A 27,087-nucleotide genomic window follows, 5' to 3' on the forward strand; every position below is an offset into this window, starting at 1 on the left:
GGGCTAGAGGAATCAAGGGATATGGGGAGAAGGCAGGCACGGGGTATTGATTGGGGACGATCAGCCATGATCACAATGAATGGTGGTGCTGGCTCAAAGGGCCAAATGGCCTCCTCTTGCACCTATTTTCTATGTATAGCTTTAAGGTGAGAGGGGCAAAATTTAAAGGACTGCTGGAAAGGCTAGAGGTGAAATTTATGTACTGTCTCTGAGTGTAACCTTCTTGCCGATTTAAGCATGATTATACCAATGTACAGTGAGATTTTTACTGAACTACAAAGTTTATGATAGGACCCCTTTCTTCCATCTCCACCCCCCCCCCCCCCCCCCCCCCCCCGCTCTCATTCAGTCCCGCAGAAGGGTCCCGGTTTTAACCATCACTAACCCATAATGTAGAAACGACGAACTGCAGATGTTGGTTTATACTAAAGCTAGACACAAAGTGTCTCAGCGGGTTTGGCAGCGTCTCTGGAGGAAAAGATCGACAGGCGTCGGGACCCGTCTTCAGCCGAGGGGAGGGGGGAGAGAAAATTGGAAGAGAGTTCTGTCATAAACAACGGGCAACATAAATGTTGAACAGATACAGTCTGAAGAGGGATAATGATCCGAAACATCCCCTTTTTTCTCTCGAAGTTAGTCTAGCACTTTTGCAGATGCTAGTTAAAAAGTTTGCAGATGCTAGTTTATTATTTCTACACAAGACATAATTGATTGAATTACATATTAGAAATAACTGAAATCCATAAAAAGGCCATGCATTTAACGATTAGATTGGATTATGAAATACATTACACTCGATGACTACAAACTAGTTCGACTGCCATTCAGTGGGTAAGCGGGGCGCCGGGACGATGGATCACCAGCAGCCCCTCAAAACAAAAATTGTGCTTCCGAAATCTCTTGATATCGATTCCGCACAGACAAAGCGCAAGCCTCACCCATGTGCCATTTCCAGCAGAAACCCTTTTACTGGATTGCCCGCAGAACCAGGCTCTGGCCAGCAGCACCACACTGTACGGTGAGGTTGAGCAGGTCGCCAACGGTTGCTGCCAAATCATCTTCATGTTTTAAAGGGTGATAGCGATGAGGCGACCCCGGTGTTTACCGCGAACATCCGCGCACCGTTACCGGAGAGAACCGATAGTAAAGAAAGTATGCAAATATTCGCACACAATGTCGGGATACCGCCTTCCTGCTTCGGCAGCGCTCGCCAACAGAGGGCGCAGCTCAAGGGCTGGCCGAGGTCCCGAGGCAACAGGACAGCGCTGCAGGACCTGCAGTAAAACCTGCAACACAGCACAGCAGGATCTGCAGCACAGTGCTGCAAAACCGCAGTACAAGATGGATCCTACAAAACTACAGTACAAATCTGCAGTCTCTCAGAATATTTGAACATCAGAAATGGGAGCGGGTGGAGACCATTGGGCCCTTCCAACCTCTTCTGCCATCCACCTGTGTCATTTCCTGCACTGACTAGAGTTCTGTGAGGCTTTCTCTCACTCACCCTCAATGTGCAGAAGCCTGCTCTGAATTGAACTCAACACCTGCACTCCCCAATTCCTTGGAGATGGAATGTTCCAAAGGATGATTGCCTCGGAGTGGAGTTTCTCTTGCTCTCTATCGTCAAGGACCTGCTGCTTACCCTGAGCCGGTGTCAGTGTCCCTCTCGACCCGTCCTTGCTCACAGCCCATCAACCCATGTCCTAATTTTATCTGTTTCAATGAGACGGTGTAATTTCTAGTCTCCCTTCAGGCAATGGAGTCACAGGGAGCAATGGGAGAAGGCCTCACAGAACTCCCATTTGTTATGGTGTTTACAGAGTATTATTTTTACAAACCTGTTGTGCTGTTACAAGTAAGAATTTCATTGTTCCATTTTGAGACATATGACAATAAAATATACTTCAGACTCTTAACTCAAGAATTTTTCAAAGTAGGCACACTTTAAGGAGATTTCGCAATGGTGCAGTAAAATGGAGACACGTTGAGACTGCAGTTGCTGGAATCCTGAGCAAAACACTTGCTGGAGAAACTCAACAGATCAGGCAGCATCTGTGTAGGTAATGGACAGATGATGTTTCGCATCAGGACCCTTCTGCAGACTTTTCTGCACTTTCTTTGAAAAGACTATCATTTTTAAAGTAAGAAGACCCAATGAGCACAGACTGCTCCAGGATTGGTCTTGCTGGAGCTCTCGAAAAATTACAACCAGACATCTTTCTCCAGCTCATTTCTTCTGTAATAAAGGCCGGTACACTATTTTCCTCCCCAGTCCTGGCTGCAGAACAAAGCTTTTCACTGTACCTTGGTGCACGTGACATTACCTAAACCTGAAAGGTGGCACCCTGCGTTTTACACAGTAGTTATGTTCCTGAAGAGCATCACGTAATTCAAAAACATGCAAATTAAACATATAGGTGACTACTCTGCTAAGCGTCAATTTTGTGCACACAAATTAGGGTTTGTTATTAATTAAACAAGCGTGTTGTTTCAAAAATGCATCAATCAAACATTCGTAAATCTTGAGGTGCCTATATACGGAGGTGCAGGGAGGGATGGGACCGATCTAGAACAGACAAGGGCAGCTCTGATGGGCAGGTGGAGGTAGGATTAAGGATGGAAACAAAGGGAGAGATTCCGTGGGAATGTGGGACCATGTACAGATGAGGCATGGAGAACGTGTCTGTCTTTAATAGCCATCCTGAGCTTCCAGTTGCTTGCCATCTCAACTCCCTTGCCCCACTCAAGTCCACCTGCACTCGGACCCCCCCGTCCTTGCTAGGCCATGCTGAGTTCTCCTGGTCGTTTAATCTTTGCCTATATGTCAACTAGCCACAGCTTGAGTAGTGGACATGGTCACACTGGACACTGCGCTGCTCCATCCACCACAATACATGAGGGCAGTGAACCAGACTGATGCCATTTTCATCAACTCATTAACCACAGCTACACAGTAGAGCCAAGCATTTAGTGAGAGGTGGATGCCCCCTAGAGGGGCTACACACCCTACCAACATGTGTACGTACAAACATGGCCAACGCTCTGTATGTCCCTTGCTCTGACTGGGCTGAGCTGCAATAACTCTGTTCTGCTTGAAATACAACAGATTTCCATTGGAGCCACAGAGGGCGAGCTGGTGCCAGGGTCTGTACACATGGACACACTCCACACATTACACGAGCCTCAGTCACATGGAGCCTGGTTTATTTGCCACTCACATGGCCTCTTGTTATATAAAGTCACAGTTCATTGGTCCAGGACATGTTCCCTGGAACATCACAGTTCATTGGTTGTGGTCCTTCCCTGAAGTCCCTCTTTGATCTGGGCCTCGGTGTGTGCATGAGGCCGTGGTTCATTGGTCCCTCGGCTTGTGGTCGGCACCAGTTCTGGGTCTCCATTATCCCACAGACCACAGCCTCCGAGTGGGGGGGGGGGTCGGGGGGTGCTCAGTGCTTCTCACCGCTCCCGAGGGGCTCAGCTTCCAAAGGTCACTCCTGCTTCCGATAATAATCCTCAGTATAAACACACATCATCCATATCCCTCCATTCCAAGTGCCTATCCAAAAGCCCTTTAAATGCCTCCATTGTCTCTGCCTCCATCACCACCCCTGGTCAGAGTGTGGATCCGTGCCTCAGCGTGCACTGTCTCGGCAGGTTGGATGCTGCAGATTGCCACTGGCTGAACCACCATCATCTCCGGGTCGGTCATGGAGAGATGCCTGTGCTGAGAATCATCTCCCCGTCTCTACTCTGCATCACAGGAGCTCCATGTCCTGTACGTCACATCCAGGCCGGTCCCCGGCTGCTTCCCTGGTCTGGCCCTGGCCGGGACCAGCGGGGACAGGCGGCTTTACTTCAGGGTGGAGTCTCACCCTCCGTCTCATTAGCTGGTTCTGGATTCAGCAACTCCCTCGGTATCTGACAGTGAAGTACCTACACAGGAGGGAAATGAGGACTGTAAACAGACGATGTTACCAGGACCAGAGGGCCTGAGCTAAAGGGAGAGGTTGGGCAGGGTGGGATTGTATTACTTGGAGCACAGGAGGACGAGGGGTGATCTTATAGAGGTGTATAAAATCATGATGGAAATAGATAGGGTGAATGCAGTCTTTTACCCAGGGGGGAATCAAGAACCAGTGGACATGGGTTTAAAGTAAGGAAAGATCTAATAGGAATCCAAGGGGCAACTCTTTCACACAGAAGGTGGTGGGTGTATGGAACATGTTGTCAGAGGAGGCAGGTGAGGCTGGTACTATGATACTTGGAAAGGTACATGGATAGGAAAGGCTTAGAGGGATATGGGCCAAACGCAGGCAAATGGGACTAGTGTAAAGAGAGCATCTTGGTTGGCATGGACGTGTTGAGCTGAAGGGCCTGTTTCTGTGCTGTCTGACGCTCTGAGCTTCCAGCACTAGCATTGGGGATGAGAGATGGAGCAAGATTGAGGGCAGGAGTGAGAGCAGGGAGGAAGGGGTCAGGGTGGGAGAGCAAACACAGACAAAGCGGGGAATGAGTGTGGTTCTTTACCCACCTGTCAGATGTCGGCGTTCTGACCCCACTCTGTCCTCTTTGTGTCTGCACTCAGCAGGGTTTCCAGGTTCTTTTCAACTCTCTGCATGGCTTTACCTGGAACAGTAATAGCAGCTTGAGGCGAGGATCGGGGAGGGAGGACATTGACTCATAGATACATTAAAAATAGGTGCAGTAGGCCATCCGGTCCTTCGAGCCAGCACCACCATTCAATGTGATTATGGCTGATCATCCACAATCAGTTCCCCGTTCCTGCCTTCTCCATGATTTCTAGAGCCATCTCCTTGCGTACCCTGGGATGCAGACCATCAGGCCCTGGGGATATATCAGCCTTCAATCCCATCAGTCTACCCAACACCATTTCCTGACTAATGTGAATATCCTTCAGTTCCTCCATCACCCTATGTCCTCTGTCCCCTAGTACATTTAGATTGTTTGTGTCTTCCTTAGTGAAGACAGAACCAAAGTACCTATTCAACTCGTCTGCCATTTCCTTGCTCCCCATAATAAATTCACCTGTTTCTGACCAAGGGACCCACATTTGCCTTAACTAATCTTCTCCTTTTCTCATACCTCAAGAACCTTTTACTATCCTCCTTTACATTCTTGGCTAGCTTACCTTTGTACTTCATCTTTTCTCCCCGTATTGCCTTTTTAGTCACCTTCGGTTGTTCTTTATAAGTTCCCCATTCCTCTTGCTTCCCACTCATCTTTGCCATGCGTCTTCTCTTTTAGACTCACAACGGCCAAGACCCTCCTGAGACTGGGGGAGATTTCCCACCCTTGCATTTCAGTTATGAGTGTCTCACAGCGCCAGAGACCCGGGTTCGATACTGAATTAGGATGGGGATTTCTACTAGTCGCTGATGTGGGATTAGCCTGGCAGTCTGTGTAGTTCAGGGACTCTGGGAATTTGTGGGTCTCCTCTGGGAGCTCCAGTTTCCTCCCACATCTCAAAGACGTGCGGGTTTGTAGGTTAACTGACCTCTGTAAATTGTCCCTAATATGTAGGGAATGGATGGGAAAGTGGGATAACACAGAACTTGTGTGACAGATCGATGGTCAGCATGGACTCAGTGGGCCGAAGGGCCTGTTTACACTAAACAAACTAAAAACTAACGAGAGGTCACCCCGCCTTTGCCCCTCCACGTAAGGAGTCTCCAGTTGGAGGCTTGGTGTGCAGTGTCAGTGACGGAGAGATTGCGAGGGTTTCAGTCTCAGCATTGAGCGTTCCCTATTCCTCGGCAGACGGTCCCACAGCGTTGCCCCAGACGGGCACTGGGTCACCCCTCCCTGACCCACCTCCCCCACACAGAGCGCCACGTGACACAGACCCTCTCCGCCCCCACATGGAGCGCCACGTGACAGATGGACCCTCCCACACGGAGCACCACGTGACACAGACCCCCCCCACACACGGAGCACCACGTGACACAGACCCCCCCCACACGGAGCACCACGTGACACAGACCCCCCACACGGAGCACCACGTGACACAGACCCCCACACGGAACACCACGTGACACAGACCCCCCACACGGAGCACCACGTGACACAGACCCCCCACACGGAGCGCCAAGGTGACACAGACCCTCCACACGGAGCACCACGTGACACAGACCCCACACACGGAACACCACGTGACACAGACCCCCCCCCCCCCCACATGGAGCGCCACGTGACACAGACCCCCCACACGGAGCACCACGTGACGCAGACCCCCCCTCACGGAGCGCCACGTGACACAGACCCTCCCCCCCCCACACACGGAGCACCACGTGACACAGACCCTCCCCCCCCACACGGAGCGCCACGTGACACAGACCCCCCACACGGAGCACCACGTGACGCAGACCCCCCCTCACGGAGCGCCACGTGACACAGACCCTCCCCCCCCACACACGGAGCACCACATGACACAGACCCTCCCCCCCCACACGGAGCGCCACGTGACACAGACCACCCTCCGCACTGCTGCTCACCCATTTCCAAAGTGGATTCCTTCAGTGTTGCGCCGAGCTCCAGTGAGCCCAGTGAGCCCAGCACAGACGCCCAGTCAGCCCGGCCCTCTGCAATGAGGAAGGACAGAGTTACTCACCCCAAGAACCCAAACACTGGTCAGACTCTCCGATAACTACACACAAGAGCTGCCATTCAGTACCCACCCAGCATCAGGTGAGCATTAGATCAACGCCTCTCTCCATCTCACTCTGCTCTGCCCCTCCCCTCCCCTCCCCTCCCCTCCCCCAACAGTGCAACACTCACTCTGCTCCCCCTGCCCAACCTGTCACAATGTCTTTCCGAACATGATGCCAAGTTAAAGATTCTGACTGTCTACCTTATCCATGCCTCTCATAATTTTATAAACTTCTATCAGGTTTCCCCTCGGCCTCTGATACCCTGGACACAAAGTTGAACTATTGATGCTGGTTTATATAAGAAGCACAAAGTGCTGGAGTAGCTCAGTGGGTCAGGCAGTATCCCTCAGAAAACATCCTTCTTAAAAAGGTTCCCCACCCACAACGTCACCTATCCATGTTCTATAGAGATGCTGCCTGAGTCACCGAGTTACTCCAGCACTTTGTGTCTCTCCGTGTAGCTAATACCCTCTAATCTATGTGTCAGTGTGGTAAACCTCCCTGCACCGTGTCCGAAGCCTCGCCATCTGTGCCGTAATGGGGTGACTGGTGCGAGACCGCCCTGGCGTGGCCATCCTCACCTTCCTGCGTGCGTGCCGGTGGTCTCCGAGCCTCTGTGCCCCTGCGCTGTGCAGCGCTGTCGCTGAGTCGGTGCAGCAGTTCAGACTGGCAGGCTCTGCAAGGGAGGATACAGTGTGTAACGCCGTTACTGCATGGAGCGGATCTATGGGAACTGACATTACAGGGATACCAGGCCGCCTTTCACCCATCCCTGGCTCCCCTCTCCCCCAGCAACCTCCTCCACAACCTCCTCGCCCACCTCTGGGGTGCAGCTCACCTCTCCTGTCCCCCCCTGTCCGCCTCTTCACCAGCTTAGGCCTGACCAACAGTTAGCAAGCACATCCTAACATTATGCTGCAACTTTATTTTGCCCAGCAACCTTATTCCCAGAATAAAATTCCCCTGAATAACACCGATGGGAGTGAAATGCTTAATATTTCTCTACATGATGGTCTAATTCTCTCACAAGAGTCAGAGGCCCTCACCTGCCCAGTGCACCTCGCACCCACAATAATGATGCATTGGTGGCACTGAGCGCTGCACAGCCAGTCATGCACAGTCCATCGTGCAGACCCAGTGATGCACACACATACAAACACGCACACGTGCACACAGCCGTGCAGTTTCAGTCATGCACACCCATAGAACCGTGCACATACATACAGCCACGCATGCACACACACAAACGTACACACACACATACCCATGCACACGCACACAAACACGCACACACACACTCGTGCACATTCATTCCGGTACACAGTTCCACAGTGGTGCACGGCTCCAGTGGGAAGAATGCCGCTGGTATGGTGCAGCACGTTTCCTTAAGGGCTGCTAGGAAGGACTAGTCTTAACAGTGAGACACTGTGTGACTGGGAATCAGCACTGGGTCAGTGTTGCGGCAGCATTACTCGGGGAGACCCCACAGGCTACTCTGTGGACCAAACCGCCAAGGGTCTCGCTCTGAGATTCGGTGATTCACAACACAGCTTTAACATATTAAAGGCAACATGGCCATTTCTGGTTTCCAGACTATATTCCGTACAGCACGGAAAAGTGCCCTTTGACCAACTACGTTCACACTAACCCTTTTGCTCATCTACACTAATCCCATTTCCTCACATTAGGTACGTATCTTCTATGCCTGTCTATTTAAGTGTCTGTCTAATATTTCTTAAATGTAGTGACTGCATCCAACTCCAGCCAACTAATTCTGGCTGCATGTTCCAGGTAGCAACCACTCTCTGTAAAACAACCTTTCCCCTCCAAACCTCCTCCCCCTCACCTAAAGAAGCACCCTGTTGATTCTGATACCCCTATCGGGGTGGAATAACATGCCCCTTTATGATACCGCTACCATGGGTGTAATGGCACTAACCACCCCTTTATGCCCACTGTTTGATGCAGGGCTTCCTGAACGCGGATCCTCACCTGATTTGTTTGAGGATGACCATTGTCTCGCCACATACTTCCTGCGTCTCCTCCAGCTGTTTCTGTTGCTTTTTCCAGGCTATTTTGTCTTCCATTAAAACCCCTTCCACCACAGCCCGCAGCTCCTGTTCCTGAGATACTCGCCCCGTTAACAACTCCACTTCTTCACACTTCTAACAGAGGGATCACAGAACATCAAGCAATGATCAGAAACCAGAGTTTGCTTCACCTCTTGCTGTGCAGTGTTAGAACATAACACTCCAACGATGTACAGGTTTGTAGGTTAATTAGCTTTGGTAAAGATTGTAAATTTTCCCTCGGATTTGGGATAATGCTGCTGTATGGGGGTCGCTGGTCAGCACACACTAACTAGGCACAAGGGCCTGTTTCCACACTGTATCTCTAAACTAAATTAACCCCTCTCACCCAGTTTCATTTCCCTCCCCTACTTTCTCCATCTGTCCACTTCACACACATCCTACACTGTCCCCTCTGCCCACCCTCCCTTATGGTGTGACATAAGAAACTGCAAATTCTGGTTTAAAAAAGACACAAAGTGCTGGAGTAACTCAACAGGTCAGGCACCATCTCTGGAGGACATAGATTGGCTTTGGTGGATTATCCCTGGTGTGTAGGATAGTGCTAGTGTATGGCATCGCTGGTCGGCACGGACTCGGTCAGCCAAAGGGCTTGTTTCCACGTTGTATCGCTAAACTAAACTAAAAACTAATCTGCTTTAAACTTTCCCCCTCTCGCCTTGGTGCCATGCCCTCTAATGTTGGACATTTCCACCCTGGGAAAAAGGTTCTGTCCACCCAATGTACATCTCTCATGATCGTATATAGGGACAACATATACTCAAAGTCAGAGTGCGGAGATGTAGAGTGAGAGTGGCTCAGTGTACCACGTTGACAGCCACCCAGAACGATGGTGATTCTGCAGCACAATAGAGGGAGATTTACTCTGTGTCACATTGGCTGTCTCTATCCTGGGAGTGAGTGTGTGGTGACACAGTTTAGTTTAGTTCAGAGATACAGCATGGAAACTGGCCCTTCAGCCCACCGAGTTCATGCTGACCATTGATCACCCGCTCACATTAGTTCTATGCTATCCCACTCCGTACACACTAGGGCCAATTAACCTACAAACCCGCACGTCTTTGGGATAAGCGGGGAAACTGGAGCGCCCGGGGGAAACCCACGTTGCCAAGGATAGAACATGCAGACTCCATAAGAACAGTAGCCGAGGTCAGAATAGAACTCGGGTCACTGGCGCAGTGCGGCAGCAGTTCTACAGTGTACACAGAGTTGTGCTCTGTGTCAACCTTCTGCTATCCCTATCCTTCAAACCACCCTGGACATCCTGCAACCGGTCTACTCCTCACCACAGGATGGTGGGACCAACATGGAGCCAGAAAACAAGGAGCAGCCTTTTCAAATATTCAAACAGGGGCTGCACACCCTCGCACACTCCATATATATGGGACATAGGCTCTTCCAGCCCGCAGTAGTGATGGCTGGGGACTCCATGAACCAGCTCACGACTCTTACAGGGGACTATTCGATGTAGCACCCTCCACCCCAGGTCCCCAATATAGAAGGAAGAATTCATGCTGTCCCCATCCTTGGAGTGTGTGATGGGACAGTGCAGAGGGAGATTCACTCTGTGTCTGATGTACTGTGTTTCCGAGGGGAATGAAATCCCTGGTGAAAGAGCAGACGGGTTGCTTTATGAAATGCCGGCACCTTGTGCAGCTGGATGGCCATTTCCTGCATCTCAGTCTCCAGCTGGTCGGCGTATGCTTGCTCCAGGCTGTTGCTGAGGGGCAGAGCATTACTGTGCCAGCGAGCGATCGCCGCTGTCATCTTCCTCTTTGGCCCAAACAACCTGCGGAGACACGGCAAGCTCACACATCTCCCCACCTTCTCCCTCGGGCTTCTCCCCGCCCTCCCACCCACCTCCCCGCCCTCCCACCCACCTCCCCGCCCTCCCACCCACCTCCCTACCACCCACCTCCCTACCACCCCAGCTCCCATCCCCCTTCTTCATGCCAGCAATCCCATCTCCCTGGACCTGCACTACCTGACCCTCCACCCCAACACATACCCCCGGCCCCCCACGGCTCGCCCTGTCACCCCCACATTGTTTCCCCACACTCCCTGGGCGTGCCACTGCCGGTACCTCCAGCCTATCCGGGTGGTGTATGTGCAGCAGGGCCCTGGCAGTCCGGGCACCCCGCGGTTCACCTACTCACGTGATGCCCACTTCCTTCAGGTCGCTCTCGGTCAGCGTGAGGAATATGCGCAGGTCCACGTCCTGCTCCTCCAGGATGTGCAGATACTTCAGGCATCCGATCTGCTCCAGGAACCCCGGCAGATCCTGCACAACGGGAACACACCACAACTGTGAGGCACACTCTGCGATGACCAGGAGAGGGGGCAGGCCACTCGGCCCATCCCTCCTGCCCTAGCGAGGGAAGCGCCAGGAACACCCCACGTGTTGATGGGGAGCGAAGGGGGGGGGAGATCGGGGTGGGGGAGATTGGGGGGGGGGGGGGGCTGCCATGTTTTACACAACACAGATCAGCAGCAGGTGAATGCCCCGGCTCCCGGGCTGGGACTGACCGGACTGAGATGTAAACGTTCCCCTTCCACACATGCTGCCCACCCACCCTGTGTCCCTGGCAGGTCCTGTTTACAATGCACAGGGGGATCCCAGCCCGAGTTGCCATTGGTCAATAATCATCTGTGTAAGCAGCTGAGATGTGCCTCGGTGTCTGTGAAACTGATTCCGTGCTGGGAACGTGACACAGATAGTGACCCTGGGTCTGGGAGCAACGCACTGGGGTCTGCAGTCATGTTGCTGCTTGAATATCTTGCTCTCTGAAAAATAACCCGACTCTGGATATTGAAAGAGTTAACGAGTTTTGATTAGTAAGGGGGTTAGGGGTTATGGGGCGGAGGCAGTAGAATGGGGTAGAGAGGGAAAGATAAAATCATCCATGATTGAACGGCGGAGTAGACGATGGGCCGAATGACCTAATTCTGCCCCTAGAACTTATGAAGTTTCCCTCCCAGTGGTGTTGTGGTGCTGCTAACATCTCCTCCATTCAGCGTGTTCGATTGTCCATAGACAGGACAGTGTAGGTTGGGATTACGTACAGCTCCTTCCCCCTGTTCAGTCTCCCCAGACCCACCCCCCTGTGGCAGGGTGGGGTTACGTATAGCTCTTCCCTCCTGGTCAGCTCCCCACAGATGCTTCCCCTGTGTCAGGGTGGGCCGGTTATGTACCGCTCTCCCTCTCGTCCTATTCCCACAGGTCTGTCCCCCGTGGCAGGGTGGGGCTACGTACAGTTCCCCCCGCCCCCCCTCAGGCCCACCTTATACCTGTGGTCCGTGATACCTGTCCCCCTCCTCAGGTGGGATCAGTGGCTGTGAGCTGGGAGCGGTGTCAATGTCGCTGTCCCGGCACAGCAAACTCTCGCTGCTCCTCCCTTGGCCTCTGCGGCTTCGCAGGTGCCTTTTGTTGCAGCTCCTATTCGGCTGATCCGAATCCTTCAGGAAACACAAGGATTTGTTTTTAGGGAATGTGGCCAGTGGTACCATTGATGCAGAACATTGGACAGCAAGTCCCACTGACTGTCATTCCATCGCTGAGTCACAGTCAGGGAGTGTCATTGAACTGTACAAGCCAACAGCAGCAGAGGGATATTGATTCTGTGCAGACAGATGAGTTGGTCTTGGCAACATGTTCGGCATGGACTCCTCTGATGTTCACTCTCACCCTGTCACTCTCCTCGACCCACTCTCATCTTGTTGCTCTCCAGGGATCCTCTGTCTAATTCTCACTCTCACCTCATGCTCTCCACGTCCCTCTCACACCCACTCTCACCTCGTTGCTCTCTCAGGGCCCCTCTGTCTCCCACTCTCACCTCGTTGCTCTCTCAGGGCCCCTCTGTCTCCCACTCTCACCTCGTTGCTCTCTCAGGGCCCCTCTGTCTCCCACTCTCACCTCGTTGCTCTCTCAGGGCCCCTCTGTCTCCCACTCTCACCTCGTTGCTCTCTCAGGGCCCCTCTGTCTCCCACTCTCACCTCGTTGCTCTCTCAGGGCCCCTCTGTCTCCCACTCTCACCTCGTTGCTCTCTCAGGGCCCCTCTGTCTCCCACTCTCACCTCGTTGCTCTCTCAGGGCCCCTCTGTCTCCCACTCTCACCTCGTTGCTCTCCAGGGGCCCCTCTGTCTCCCACTCTCACCTCGTTACTCTCCAGGGGCCCCTCTGTCTCCCACTCTCACCTCGTTGCATTCCAGGGACCCCTCTGTCTCCCACTCTCACCTCATGCTCTCCACGTCCCTCTCACACCCACTCTCACCTCGTTGCTCTCCAGGGACCCCTCGCGGCTGACCCCGAGAGCCCTCGCCAGTCCGTCGCTGCTGCTGTCGCTGCTCCTCCGGGCGGTCACGGCGTCGGTGATGCAGAAAGGATTCTCCTCTACGGCAGAGACAAACTCTCAGTCATCACTGGGACTCTGTTGCCAGACTATAACACCCCATGCTCAAACCCCAGCCCGCAAAACTTGCCCACACACCCACGTGCGGAAATGGGCTGGAAGACAGCAGAACTCAGACCACAGGATGAAAGACAACTGCCAAGTGGCTGGAGTGAGGGCCACAAACAAAGGCCTCGGCACTCAATAACATCTTGTCACCAGCCAGCACACAGCCTAGACGAGGAGATTCATCACACGTTCTCTCACTTGAACACTGGCTCACACACACTGCAGACTGTCAGCCTAACACCAATGGTGGGCAAGTTACTCCGAGAGACTGGACCTATCTGCATTTGGAAAGGTGGAACGGATGAAGGATAGTCAGCATTGCTTTGTGCGAGGGAAAACGTGTTTCATGGATTTAAGTGAGATTTTTGAAGAGGCGACGAAGAGGACTGAAGGGAGCAGGGCGACAAAGCTTGTCTACATGGACTTTGGCAGAGCCTTTGACAAGTCGCGCGTGATAGTCTGGTTCAGAAGGTTCGACCACATGGGGTCTTGAGTGAGTAAACCAACTGGATACAAGCTTGGCTGGGTGAAGGAGTCCAAGAATGGTGGTGGAGGGTTGTGCTCAATGGTGTGTCTGAGGGAACACTACTGGGTAGACACAAGGAACCACAGATGCTGGTTTACAAAGAAAGACACAAAGTACTGGAGTAACTCAACGGGTCTTGCAACATTTCTGGAGGACATGGATAGGTGATGTTTCCGGTTGGGACTCTTCTTCAGTTTATATAGATCAGTACTGGGTCCACTGTTGTTTCTCATACATATTAATGATTTAGAACGTGTAGGTGACAAGATTAGTAGGTTTGCAGATGACACAAAAATTGGTGGTATAATGGACAGTGAAGAAGGTTGTTCAAAGTTACAACAGGATCTAGGTCAACTGAGAAAGTGAGCAAAGGAATAGCAAATGAAATTTAACTTGGATAAGTGCAAATGGACGTATTTTGCAATGTTAAACCAGGGCAGGACTTACACAGGGAATAGCAAGGCCCTGGTGAATGTTGTAGAACAGAGAGGCTTTGAGGTACAAATAAATAATTCCCTGAAAGCAGTGACAAAGTTAGACTGGGCGACGAAGAAGCCATGTGGCATACTTGTCTTCATTGGTAAAGGCATTGAGCACAAGAGTTGGAATATCATTGTTGCCAGGGCTGGAGGTCTTGTGTTCTGAGGAGAGACTGCATAGGGTTGGACTGTTTCTCTAATGTGAACAAGGCCAAGGGGTGAGCTTATATAGGTTTCTAAAATCATTGATAAGATAAATGGCCATAGACTTTCACAGGGTAGGGGAGTTTAAAACTAGAAGGCTAAGTAAGGTTCAAGGTTGGAGGGGAAAGATTTAAAGGGCACCTGAGGGGCAGGCTTTTCAAACAGAGGGTGATGGGTAGATGGAATTAGCCGACAGAGATGGTAGAGGCAGGTACAATTACAATGTTTGAAAGACAAATTCACGTGTGGGAAAGGCTGAGAGGGCTATGGCCAAATAGAAGCAAGTAGGCCTAGCTCAGGTAGGCACCTTTGTCTGCGTGGAATAATTGGGCTGACAGGCCTGTTTTCACGCTGTATGACTCACTGACGCACACATGCAGTCACTCTGTCCCTCACACACAGAGCAAGGTCAGGACTGGTTGAGCAACGGTGGGATAAGAACGGCCGACCGTACCTCTGCTGCTGTTGCTCTCAACATCGTGCTCATTAATCGGGGAGGTGACATCGCGGTTCCGGATATTCCCGTCTTCTTCATCCTGGTTGTTTTTGAACGTGACATACCCTTGAGGTGGGAGTGAGTCTGTGAAGAGGGGAGGAAGAGAGACTGGTCAGGGTGAGTCCTGCCACTGACTAATTACACTGCTCAGGCCCCATTCAGAACAAAGCTCCGTGCCTCCCCATCAGATCCGATCCACTGCAGCTGTTGTTCTGCGGCAGGGCTGTGAGTTCTCAGTGCCAGACTGAGGGTGATCACACTGCAGGACTGAGGGAATGCTACTCTGCCAGCCGTGTTTCCTTTTGAATGGGATGTTCAACCAAGACCTCCATATTCCCACATGTCAGTTTGGCCACTCTGGGCTAAATGCCTCATTTCTCTGCGTCTGCCTCAAGAAACTGATTGATCGTGAGATACAACATGGAAACAGGCCCTTCAGTCCACCGAGTCCACGCCAACCATCGATCACCCATTCACACTAGTTCTCTGTAGAAACAAGGAACTGCAGATTCTGCTTATAGAAAAAAGACACAAAGTACTGGAGTAACTCAGTGGGTTAGGCAGATCTCTGGAGAACATGGATAGGTGACATTTCACAGAGTGCTGGAGTAACTCGGTGGGTTAGGCAGCATCTCTGGAGAACATGGATAGGTCACGTTTCGAGTTGGCACCCTTCTTTCCACTACTTTTATGTTATCCTACTTTCGGAGGCAATTTACCGAAGCTAATTAACCTATAAACCCGCACTTTTGGGATGTGCACAGAAACCGGAGCACCTGGACGAAACCCATGTAGTCACGGGGAGAACATGTAAACTCCACACATGCAGCATCCGAGGTCAGGATCAAACCCACGTCTCTGGTGCTGTGAGGCAGCACTCTATGTGTTGTGCCACTCAAACCAACATTATCAGCAGCACCTTACCGTGCTGCCGAGCCCATCGCCCAGATTCCTGCCGGGTGATGTGGGCTAGTGCCTGAGGCCCATCGTGAATACTGGGACCTTTGTTTCTCCGAGACTGCGGGTGCCGAGCTTGCGGCTGAGGGAGATGGAATGGGCTGAACTCATCAGAGGAACTGAAGTCTTCTTCCATTCCTGCAAAAACATTGAGGTCGTCAGGTTGCTCGTTAGTAGTCAGCAGGCTGCTCACAAAGCCATGCCCTGGGATTTTCTGGCAGATCACCTACAGCCCCCACCCACACTGACTCCCTCCTCCCCCATCACCAGCCTGCCTTTGTATCACGCACGCACTGATTCCACGACGGCAGGAAACCAGTCCCAGGGAGGGTGCACAACTCAAGAATGCTCCAGTACCTCCATCCTCACCACACTGCTCACTCCACTCTCCAGCCCACTGACTCCATGTCCCTCTCTTTCCCCGGGATAGTGCGGCCTTGAACTGGAAAGTGTAAGTTAAAGGTGGGTGGGGCGGGGGTGGGGGGAGTTTTAAAAGGGGCAACGTTTCACGCAGTGTGGTACTTTTATGAAATAAGCTGTCAGAGTGAGATAGGTGGGTACAATAACAACATTTAAAAGACACTTGGACAGGTACTTGCATAGGAATGGTTTGGAGGGATATGGGCCAGGTTCAAGTTCGGTTAGGCAACTTGGTTGGCATGGATGAGTTGGGCCAAAGGGCCTGCTTCAGTGCTGTATAGCTCCACTACTCTATGAAATAAATCCCCTGCCTGGAGCAATCAGCAGTTATTTGCTGGAATTCTTGCGATCCTGGAGTGCAACCCACCGGTATCCCTGCGCACCGACTTGGGCATGGGCGCAGTGTGCAGGTCGATGAGACTCGCTATCTTCACGTATCCACACATCAGAGCCAAGGAGCGGGCTGTGTCCCCATCGTCATCCTTCACATCCACACGGACATCCTGCGTTCACAATCAGCTGATATTAGATCCTGGACACGCACACCCAGTCCCATAACACACACCCAGATAGACACACACACACACAATCCCGTGATGTACCCAGATAGACACACACACGCAGTCCCACAGCATCTACCCAGACAGACACACACACACGCAGTCCCACAGCACCTACCCAGATAGACACACACGGTCCCGCAATACATATATATATATATATGATATCCAGATGGAGCGAGGGACACAAAAACACACCCAGACCCATCATAACATGTACAGATATGCATCCGTACGTGCACGCGTGCATACACACAACCCACGACACGTACACAGATAGGCGTGTGCACGCATGTACAAACATACAACATGTACCCTGGACACAGGCGTACAGACCCCAAGAGCACATGTATAGGCTCTGGGCATAGACACCATGCTCTACACTGAACCAATAACCAACGATGGTGTGTACCAGTCAGTGTATTGTGCATGTCAATCCAGAGCTCAGTCGGCACTGGCCAGCTGGGGCTGATAAGCCCCCCCCCCCCCACCTCAGCTGGCGCTTGCCCCTCCACCCCCTCCCCCACCTCAGACACTGAGACAGCCTGTCAACCGGGGTCTCCGACAGGGAACATATGCTGCCTGGGTACTAGGCTGAGGGTGGCTGCACCCAGCTCCCCTTCACCGTCCCACCCTGCGCTGTTATCGCGACACGAGAGGTGGGAATGAGCAACACGCACGTGGTTCAGGAGGGACTGCACGATGATCTCGTGACCCGAGGCCGCGGCTTCCATCAGCGGTGTAAATCCACGCGTGGGCTCTCTGTAACAGAGGACATCGGTATCACCCGTTCACCACAAGGGCTTGAGGAGGGACGGTTGAGAAAATGAGGAAAAGGAAGGGGATGAAGGGAAGTAAAAAAAAAGGGTGGCACGGCAGCACAGCTGCCTTACAGGGCCAGAGACCCAGGTTTGATATTGACCACGGGTGCTATCTGTATAGTTTGTACGTTCTCTCTGTGACCGTGTGGGTTTTCTCCGTGTGATCCAGTTTTCTCCCAAACTCCAAAGATGTTCAGGTTTGTAGGTTAACTGGCTTTGGTATAAATTGTAAATTGTCCCAAGTGTATACGGTAGTGCAAGTGTACAGGGATCACTGGTCGGCGTGGACTCGGTGGGCCAAAGGGCCTGTTTCCACGCTGTATCTCTAAACTAAACTAAACAAAGTGATAATGTCATAGTGTTGTGCAGTATAGAAACAGACCCTTTAGCCCTTCAGACAATACCTCATCTCTTACCCAACCCCACTCTGACACACTGAAGCATGGGACGGTGTGCCCTGGGAGACTGAGCTGCTAGTCCTGCCTTCTCTCAACCATGTTTGCTAATAGCTACAATATATAGAACAGTACAGCACCGGAACAGGTCTCAGAACTGATCTTATAGAGGTGTTTAAGATCACAAGGGGAATAGATAGAGTCTTTTACCCAGAGTCAGGGAATCAAACCCACAGGACATAGGTTTAAGGTGAGAGGGGAAAGATTTTACAGGAACCCGAGGGGGACGTTTTTTACTCAGTGGGTGGTGGGTGTAAGGAACAAGCTGCCAGAGGAGGTAGTTGAGGCAGGTATTATTAACATTTAAAAGACATTTAGACAGGTGCATAGATAGGAAAGGTTTAGAAGGATATGGGCCAAACGCGGGCAAATGGGACTTACTTGGGCGTCTTGATTGGCATGGACAAGTTGGGCCAAAGGGCCTGTTTACGTGTTATATGACTTGATGAATCTCTGCTTCATTGGGTGAGATGGTTTGGATCCCAAAATTGGAAATGTCGTCAGAAGGGAGTCAGACATAGGGTGACATTGTCCTTCTTGTTTTGCTTTGGGGGGATGTGATAAAATGTAGGTCCAACAGACCCACTGATACATGCGACTTTACTTGCCATGGTAGAGAGTACACATGAAGGATGTGTGGTGTTTGCTCTTACTTTAAGTTTGTATCCGCCCCATTGTCCAGAAGGAACTTGACCATCTGTTGGTGCCCAGTGCTGGTGCAGTGGAACAGGGCAGTCCAGCCACGGTCATCCTTCATCTCCAGCTCAGCCGCTTGCTGTAGCAATACATGGAAAGCCATTCAGTTCAAGAATCTTACCCTCCCAGTTCAAATCCCACTGCAGTTGGAACTCCCAGTACCCTGATATTTCCAACATCGTCCTTATTTCTACTTCTGATTAGTTTTCAGTTACAAGCTTCATTTATCTACTCCCTTTCTCATTAAATAATTAAATAAACATTGTTAGCGGTGCTGTGTTAACCCTTGCTGGACTTACTATTCATCAGAAGTCTGTGTAATCTTCTCTTTGGGGCTGATCTGTACTCAATGGGTCTGGCTATCTGAGAATCAAACATTTAAACTCGGAAATAAGTATTTTGGGCTTGCATTGCTGTAGGACTTGAATAGTTGGTGTGCCTGGGAACAATTAGCCAGCACTGAGATGTCATGGTTACCATTACTGATACCAGCTCAACGCTTCAAATGTATTTAATTTGAATTTCAAGTCCCTGGCTGTGGTGATGAGTTTGAACTTGAGTCTAGCCCTCTGGATTCCAGTCCAGTCATATAACCACTGCAGCAAGCAACAGTGGGCCAGTATCTCTATCCCAGTCCAGTCATGTGGACAGCACAAGTGGACAGGCAACAGCGGGCTGACCAGTATCTCTATCCCAGCCCAGTTATATAACCACTGCACAGCACATTGGTGGGCAACAGCAGCCTGTTCAGCATCTCTGTACGGGTGAGGGCCAGAATCGCTGAGCCTGAGAACAACTGACCTGAAGCAGGAAGTAGGCAATGCTCTCGTTGCCACAGCTCGCTGCCAGCATCAGGGCACTCTGCCCTCTCTCCGTCGTCATGTTGACATCCACTCCCGCCTCCAGCAAGAGGTGAACGATGGTGTCATGGCCGATGTACGACGCGTACATGAGTGGCGTCCACCCACCTTGGTTCCTCTGATTGGCATTCACTTCTCCTCTAGTCACAGGGATCAGTGAGAGTCAGTCCTCAGTTTCAGCGCTGCCACACATACTCATCCCACAGACAGGGCCCACCACACATCCCTCATCATCACCCCCAACAGTCCTGCCAGTGCCAAGAGGCCAGTAATTCAACAAATAATGCTGCATTTTTTATCAGAGCAACTAAAGAACTATTTTCTTTCCAGAGCCATACGTGATAGCAACCATCTCCCAGTGTTCACCTGTCTGGATGTTCAACTGGCTTAGGTGGGCATGAGTCAGACTTGACACAACTTCTATGTTATGGCATCAATGATGACATAATTCTGTGCCCAACACTCCTTTTGAATATACAACAGAGGAACAGGCCCTTTAGCCCACTATGTCTACACCAATCATGGTGCCATTCTAACCATCCCATCTGCCTGTACATGCTCTGTATCACTCCATCCCCCACCTGTTTATGCATCTGTCTAAATGCCTATTAAATGTTGCTATCATATCTGATTCTACCACTACCCCCACAACTTCATATTCCCGGCATCCACCACTCGCTGTGCAAACTTACCTTAAACCTGTGCCCTCCAGAATTTGATATTTCCACACTGGGAAACAAACTCTGACTCTACTTTATTTATGTCTCTCATAATTTTAAAACTTCTATTAAGTTACACCTCAGTCTCCGATGCTGCAGAGAAAACATTCCAAGTTTGTCCAATCTCTCCTTACGACTAATACTCTCCAATCGAGCCAACATCCTGGTAAACCTCTTCTGCACCTTCTCCAAAGCCCCCACATCCTTCCTGTAATGCACCAGAACTGCACACAGTACTTCAACTGTGACCTAACTAAAGTTTTATACAGTTGGAACATAACTTCCCAACTTTCATATATCAACACCCGACCTATGAAGGCAAGCATGCTTCTTTACCACCCCATGCACTTGTGTTTCTACTTTCAGGGAGCGATGGACTTTCACCATGTGTCCAGCCACTTACTGTACACTTTCCTCTTGCACATGACCTCCAAAACATCTCACACGTCCAGACTAAACTTCATCTGCTATTTCTCCACCCAAATTTCCAGCCGTTCTCTATTCTGCTGTATCTATTGATAATCTATCTCATTACTCGTAATTCTACCAATTTTCATGTCATCACTAACCAGACACCTACATTTTCATCCAAATAATTTATTTGTTAGAGCAAATAAAAACAGAAAATGCTGGAAGCCAGCATTAAAGGACAGGGATGTTAATGTTTCAGATCAATAGTTCTACATCAGAACTGAAAAACACTTTTAAACTCCTGTGTCTGAAAGGACATGCTTCTAAAGGCTCCAAAATATTGATTGAGGTGGTAGTTTTTTTTATAGATCTGTACATGCAATTGTAATGTTGCTTGGGAAAGTGGGCCTAATGAAATGGTGGTGTTTTGGCTGCACCTTGGCTGCAACGTCCTGCCCTCTTACCCATGGATCCACCCTTTGACCACATCATATTGCCCAATCGAGGCCGCTGTGTGAATGTCCAGTGGAAGGTCCAGGTCCGCACTGCCCACCAGTTGCTCAAAGTCGTGCCACATCGACAAGCTGCGATTCAGGAGCTCCGTCTCACTCGCCTCGTCACTCAGCTCAGACATGCTGCTCCCACCTCCTGTACAATCAGAGCAGCTCGTCACAACCCTCAGCAGGAGAACAGCTCCATCCAAGTTTGCAAGAAATTGCAGAGAATTGTGAATGCAGCCATTATGCAAAGCAACCTCCCTTCCATTGATTCCATCTACACTGCACGTTGCCTCGGTAAGGCCACCAGCATAATCAAGGATGAGTCTCACCCCAATCACTCCCTCTTCTCCCCTCTCCCATCAGGCAAGAGGTACAGAAGTATGAAAAAGCATGCCTCCAGATTCGGGGACAGTTTCTTCACAGTTGTTATCAGGCAAATGAACCATCCTATCACCAACTAGAGAGTGGTCCTGATCTACCATTTACCTCACTGGAGAACTTTGGACTATCTTTAATCGGACTTTATCTTGCAGTAAACAATATTCCTTTTATCCTGTATTTGTACACTGTGGACAGCTTGATTGTAATCATGTATTGTCTTTCGGTAACTGGATAGTACCCAACAAATAGGCTTTTCACTGCACCTGGGTACATGTGACAATAAACTCAACTAAGCTGAACTAATGCACCCCGCACATCAACAGCAGGGAGATAAAACTATACCGTCCAGCCTGGGATCAGGACCTGGCATGCGTGATCAACATCCGTGGGACTATTCCCACACTCACACCAGCAAACAAGGTCTGCTTACCTACAGACATCGGTGCCAGAATGCTCTGCAGCATCAGCTGAGCTGAGAGTGTAGGAATTAATGTTTGTGGCACAGGATGAGAATCTGAATGTCTGAGAAAGGAAAATATGAATTATCCAGCACTGTTCATGATCACTCAGATCCAGCTAAACACTTCTAAAAGATAGTTGGAGACACAAGGAACTGCCGATGCTGGATTATTGAGCAAAATACAAAGCAGGGGAGGAACTCAGCGGGCCGGGCAGACTATGGAGGGAATGGACATTCTGAAGAAGGGTCCCGACCCGAAAAGTTGTCTGTCAATTTCCCTCCACTGATGCTGCAAGACCCGCTGAGCTTCTGCAGCACCTTGCGTTTTACCTCAATCGGTGAGCCAAGTCAGGTGGCCCTGCTGCTGGAGGTCCCAACACCCTCAATAACCCCAACAGTCATAGGTTAGTGCACACCTTTCATGCCTCACTACACTCGCTGCCATGGGTTCTGCACACCTCGAATGTCTCACTAACCCCTGTTGTCATGGGTTACCGTGCATCCTCGGCGTGTCCCTGACCCCCGTTGCCATGGGTTACTGCGCTCCCTGTGTGGCGCCGACCCGTGTCCAGGAACTACTGCGCCCTTTGCACGAATCAGAGGTTGTTGCCCCTGTCTCTCACGTCCTTGGAGCCATCAGTCCCCCGGATTCGCCCACTCTCTTACTCGGTACCTTTATAAAAACAAAATATTTGTCGTGGTACAAAATGGCCGCCGTGGCGCTCAGCGCCGGTTCTCTTCCGGCTACACTGCCCCACTTGCCGCGGATCAGCCAATCGGCGCGCCCCGGTAGGGACAAGGCGGGTGTCGTGCGGCCAAGAAGGGTGATCGCCGGGTGGAAACTCCTGCTCCGCTACAAATAGCGGCGCAGCTTCGGAGGACCTCCCTGTTTGGCAGCTCTTTGCCACTGCGTGGAAACTTTGCCTTTACCGAAATTAAAGTCTTTGACGATTATTTAATATAATTTATGATAAATAATTTAATAAAATACAAAGTGTTCACAGCTCATGAAGTGCAGGTATCCCCCGGGGTAGACAGGTAACTCCCGGGCCTGACAGGCAGTCCCAGAGATGGAGGTATTTATTCACAAAATGCTGGAGTAACTCAGCAGGTCAGGCAGCATCTCAGGAGAGAAGGAATGGGTGACGTTTCGGGTCGAGACCCTTCTTCAGACTGTCCTCCCGGGGACAGACACCTATTCCTTTTCTCCAGAGAATCTGTCCAACTCGTTGAGTTACTCCATTTGTAGTTCCTTCTTACACATTTCGATTGCCCCACTGCGAAATCTCCTCAAGGTATGCCTACTTTGAAGAAGCCCTACTGCTCTCTCCGACGAGAGTTCTGCAACGTCTATATCTCACGTTTCCCTTTCCCCTGACACTTTTAGTCTGCAGAAGGGTCCCGACCAGAAACGTCAACAATTCATTTTCTCCAGCTGTCTGACCCGCTGAGTTACTCCAGCTTTTTGTGTCTATCTTCGGTTTAAACCAGCATCTGTAGCTCCTCCCTACACACGCATTCCCAGGGACGGGCAGGTATCCCCGGGGCGGAGCTCGCCGGCTGGAGGCCCAGGGCGCCCTCCGTGGAGGCCATGTGCTCTTTCTCGACAAGGGTGACCTAGCCGTTAGTTGTCTAGGAAGTAGGAAAATAACTGCAGATGTTGGTACAAATCGAAGGTATCACAAAAAGCTAGAGTAACTCAGCGGGTCAGGCAGCATCTCAGGAGAGAAGGAATGGGTAAGGTTTAGGGTCGAGATCCTTCTTCAGGTCTGAAGAAGGGTCTCGACCCGTAACGTCACCCATTCCTTCTCTCCTGAGATGCTGCCCGACCCGCTAAGTTACTCTAGCATTTTGTGTAAGAAAATAACTGCAGATGCTGGTACAAATCGAAGGTATTTATTCACAAAATGCTGGAGTAACTCAGCAGGTCAGGCAGCATCTCAGGAGAGAAGGAATGGGTGACGTTTCGGGTCGAGAACCTTCTTCAGACTGATCACACTTCACTAGCATTTTGTGTCTACCTTCGCCGTTAGTTGTACCTCAAAACACGCAGGCACGTGACCGGCCGTTGGCGTCCCGTTGTCAAGGCAACGGGTCCCAGTGACAGCCGCCATCTTGTACCGGGTGATTTCAAACCGTCGACAGAGATATGGATGGAGGTGAGGCGTCGGGCAGCCGGGCGTCCAGCAACAGTCCTTCCTCTGCGGGGGAGGGAGGCACGGGGCCGGGAGGGAGGAATGAAATAGAGACCGGGGAAGGGGATGGACGAGGGTGGAGGGGGGAGTGGGCGGCGGCTTTGATGAGGGAAGAGGGGCAAGAGAGTGGGAGTGGGGAGGAAGAAGGGCAATTCGGGAATTAGTAGAGTGGGGAGGAAGAGGGGCAATTCACAAATTAGTAATCAGGAGGAAAAGGATGAAAATGTAAGGGGAAGTGGGATCTAAGGCGGATTTAAAGAGGCACAAGGAGGAACAAAGGGGAGGGATGGAATAAGAAGGCGGGAGGGTCGGGGAAAGGGAGGGAATGAGGAGTCAAGCTGGGGGATAAGTGGCAGAATGAGGGAGAATGAGAGGAAACATAGAAAAATAGGTGCAGCCCATTCGCCCTTTCGAGCCAGCACCGCCATTCAATATAATCATGGCTGATCATCTAAAATCAGTACCCCGTTCCTGCTTTTTCCTCATATCCCTTGATTCCTTTAGCCCAAAGAGCTAAATCTAACTCCCTCTTGAAAAGAGGCAGGAAAGGGAAAGACATGGGACGAGAAAAATAGGGAGCAAGAGATGAGGAGATGTTAACAAAGTCAATGCTGTTTTTTAATCTTTAAATTAAAAACTCTTCTGCTTCACATTAGCACTTGTAAAGTATCCTTTGATGGACCAGGAATACTGCTAAAGCAGTGGTAAATATACTTCCAAATAACAGGTACAAAGCACAGTTCAAAACTGGACTTTTTATTTTGTTCCATTGTAACAGGGAGGAGGTTATCAGGTATGGTGTTTACAAGATGTATCATCTGATCACAATACTTATTTCCCATGCAAATACATGACTGGATTGCCATTTAGTATCAGAAGAGGAGATTTTTTTTTACTTGGAGGGTTGGATATCCTTTTGGAAATTTCTTTCCCACATACCTCTGAATGCTCGTTGTTGAATTTTATTGAGACTGTGATCGCTAGGTTTCAGATTGCCATGGGAATCTAGGGATTTTCCAATCCATCAGAAAAATAGATTTGAAGGACCTCAAGATCTCAAAGAACAACAAAACAGATTGGAAGGGCTAAGCCGCATGCTCTTGCTTCTATTGTAGGTTGACTATAAAAGAAGTGGAAGGCCAGAAAACACTTGTCTGCGTTTTATGTCAATGGAAATTTTCTAAACTGAGAGCAGTAGGTTTTAAATATCCATGGTTATGGAGCAAAGGTAGATGAATACAATTTAAATTTAGACCAGTCATGGATGAATTAAGTTGGTGAACAAGCTTCCTTGTGGCTTGTGGCTAAAGGGGTCAGGGGGTATGGAGAGAAGGCAGGTACGGGATACTGAGTTGGATGATCAGCCATGATCATATCGAATGGCGGTGCAGGCTCGAAGGGCCGAATGGCATACTCCTGCACCTATTTTCTATGTTTCCTCCATGTCCCTATCCTACCACAAAATACACTTTATTTCCCTCCACAGAGGCTGCCTGACCCCACTGACTTACCTCAACTTTTTTAAAACTTTTTTTGCCTCTTCGGTTTTACAATTTTTTTCCTATTGAACTAGCTCCAGGATAAAAAGAACATTGATCATGTGGGAAGATCTTTCTTTTACTTATAGATTCATGCTACTGTATCCTCTGAACATATTCAATAATTAACAAACCAGTAAATTGCGTCTGCTTTCAGATACTTGCCACGTGAAGAGGCAGAGCCCTAAATAGATATGACTTCAAATGATAATCGGAAACCAGGTCAGGTTGATGAAAGCCGCAGTGAACTGCGGAGAACTAATGACAGCTTAACAACTGCACATGATGGTTACAAATCATACTGGGATATGATATTTGCACATGTTAAAGATGAATTGCCCTCCTTGGACTCAGATTTTTCATCAGTAAGTCTTAGCTTTGGAATCCTAAAGATAAATATAAATTCAATATACAAGGAAATTTCCTGAGCTGAACTGATGATGAGATGATTCCTTATTTCCTGATATGCCCTGGCGGTAGGAATGGCAGCTCACTCGGGGAAGTAAAGTTTAGTTCTCACCAAAGGATAATGAATATTTTCACTTACTACAGCACTAGAAAAGCCCCTTCAGCCCACTATGTCTGGTGCCAATTTTAACTAATCCCATCTATATGCACAGGGTCTACATCTCTCCATTCCTTGCCTGTTCATGTGCCTATCTAAATTCTATTGTATCTGCCTCCACCACCTTCCCTGACAGCACATTCCAGGCGCCTATCGCTCTCTGTGTCAAATAAGTTTGCATCTCCTTTAAACTTTTCCCCTCTCACCTTAAGGCTATTCCCACTAATCTTTGACATTTCCACTTTGGGGAAAAAGTTCTGACTTTCTATCCTATCTATGCCTCTCACAATTTTATAAATTTCTTCAGGTGTCCACAACCTTTGAAGCTCCAGAAAAATCAATCCAAGTTTGTCTGACCTCTTTTTGTTCATAAGTCACAAGAGCAGAATCAGGCCATGTGGCCTATTGAGTCTAGTCCGCCATTCAATCGCGGCTGATCTATCTTTCTCTCTCAACCTCATTCTTCTGCCTTTTCCCTGTAACGTTTGGCACCTTTGCTAATCAAGAATTAGTAGCCAGTGCCCTCTAAGAGTTCTTCTGCACCCTATCCAAAGCATCCACATCCTGTACTGCAACCAGAAATGCAAGATTAATTTCAGGCTGCGAACAAGATCTAAGAGCAGGCATGAT

The 27,087-nt window shown here is 50.1% G+C and overlaps 2 protein-coding genes and 1 non-coding gene across 8 annotated transcripts in view; 1 reads left to right on the forward strand and 2 right to left on the reverse strand.

Annotated features, from left to right (window-relative positions):
* Positions 1-836: 836 nt before the first annotated feature.
* On the reverse strand, positions 837-969 carry LOC144604305 (U11 spliceosomal RNA). The gene has a single exon (XR_013548710.1). It is a non-coding gene; the product is annotated as a U11 spliceosomal RNA (small nuclear RNA).
* A 372-nt stretch (positions 970-1,341) lies between these two features.
* On the reverse strand, positions 1,342-22,893 carry anks3 (ankyrin repeat and sterile alpha motif domain containing 3). Of its 6 annotated transcripts, none has more exons than XM_078417936.1 (17): positions 22,655-22,893; positions 21,283-21,466; positions 19,630-19,828; positions 18,786-18,907; positions 17,537-17,618; positions 16,664-16,799; positions 15,844-16,014; positions 14,878-15,003; positions 13,029-13,147; positions 12,047-12,214; positions 10,915-11,039; positions 10,406-10,547; positions 8,661-8,833; positions 7,250-7,344; positions 6,513-6,599; positions 4,532-4,626; positions 1,342-3,933 (listed from the first exon to the last, which is right to left on the reverse strand). In XM_078417936.1, exons 1-16 carry the CDS (start codon positions 22,689-22,691, stop codon positions 4,535-4,537), a joined length of 2,058 nt encoding a protein of 685 aa, XP_078274062.1. In that variant the 5' UTR covers positions 22,692-22,893; the 3' UTR covers positions 1,342-3,933; positions 4,532-4,534. The 6 variants fall into 6 exon arrangements, with proteins under 6 accessions (XP_078274062.1, XP_078274065.1, XP_078274064.1 ...); XM_078417939.1 differs by having other exon boundaries at positions 22,636-22,893; XM_078417938.1 differs by having other exon boundaries at positions 22,576-22,893.
* A 1,357-nt stretch (positions 22,894-24,250) lies between these two features.
* LOC144603989 (dynein axonemal assembly factor 8) overlaps positions 24,251-27,087 on the forward strand; it is a 45,366-nt gene continuing 42,529 nt past the window's right edge. Inside the window, exons 1-2 of the mRNA XM_078417943.1 lie at positions 24,251-24,318; positions 26,050-26,257. Of these exons, the coding sequence (XP_078274069.1) occupies positions 26,087-26,257 (171 nt within the window). The 5' untranslated portion in view covers positions 24,251-24,318; positions 26,050-26,086. The remainder of the gene's footprint in view (positions 24,319-26,049; positions 26,258-27,087) is intronic.

Source organism: Rhinoraja longicauda, chromosome 21 (genome assembly GCF_053455715.1).
Source record: "Rhinoraja longicauda isolate Sanriku21f chromosome 21, sRhiLon1.1, whole genome shotgun sequence".
Lineage (NCBI taxonomy): Eukaryota > Metazoa > Chordata > Chondrichthyes > Rajiformes > Arhynchobatidae > Rhinoraja > Rhinoraja longicauda.

Excerpts from the sequence above, each read along its gene's own strand:
- anks3 (XM_078417936.1), bottom strand. The coding sequence starts at position 22,691 with ATGGCAACGGGGGTCAGGGACACGCCGAGGATGCACG. Across the intron at positions 21,467-22,654 it reads GGACACGCCGAGGATGCACG|GAGGTGGGAGCAGCATGTCT; the intron begins GTAACCCATGAC and ends CTGATTGTACAG. Across the intron at positions 8,834-10,405 it reads TGGCCATCCAGCTGCACAAG|AAGTGTGAAGAAGTGGAGTT; the intron begins GTGCCGGCATTT and ends TCCCTCTGTTAG.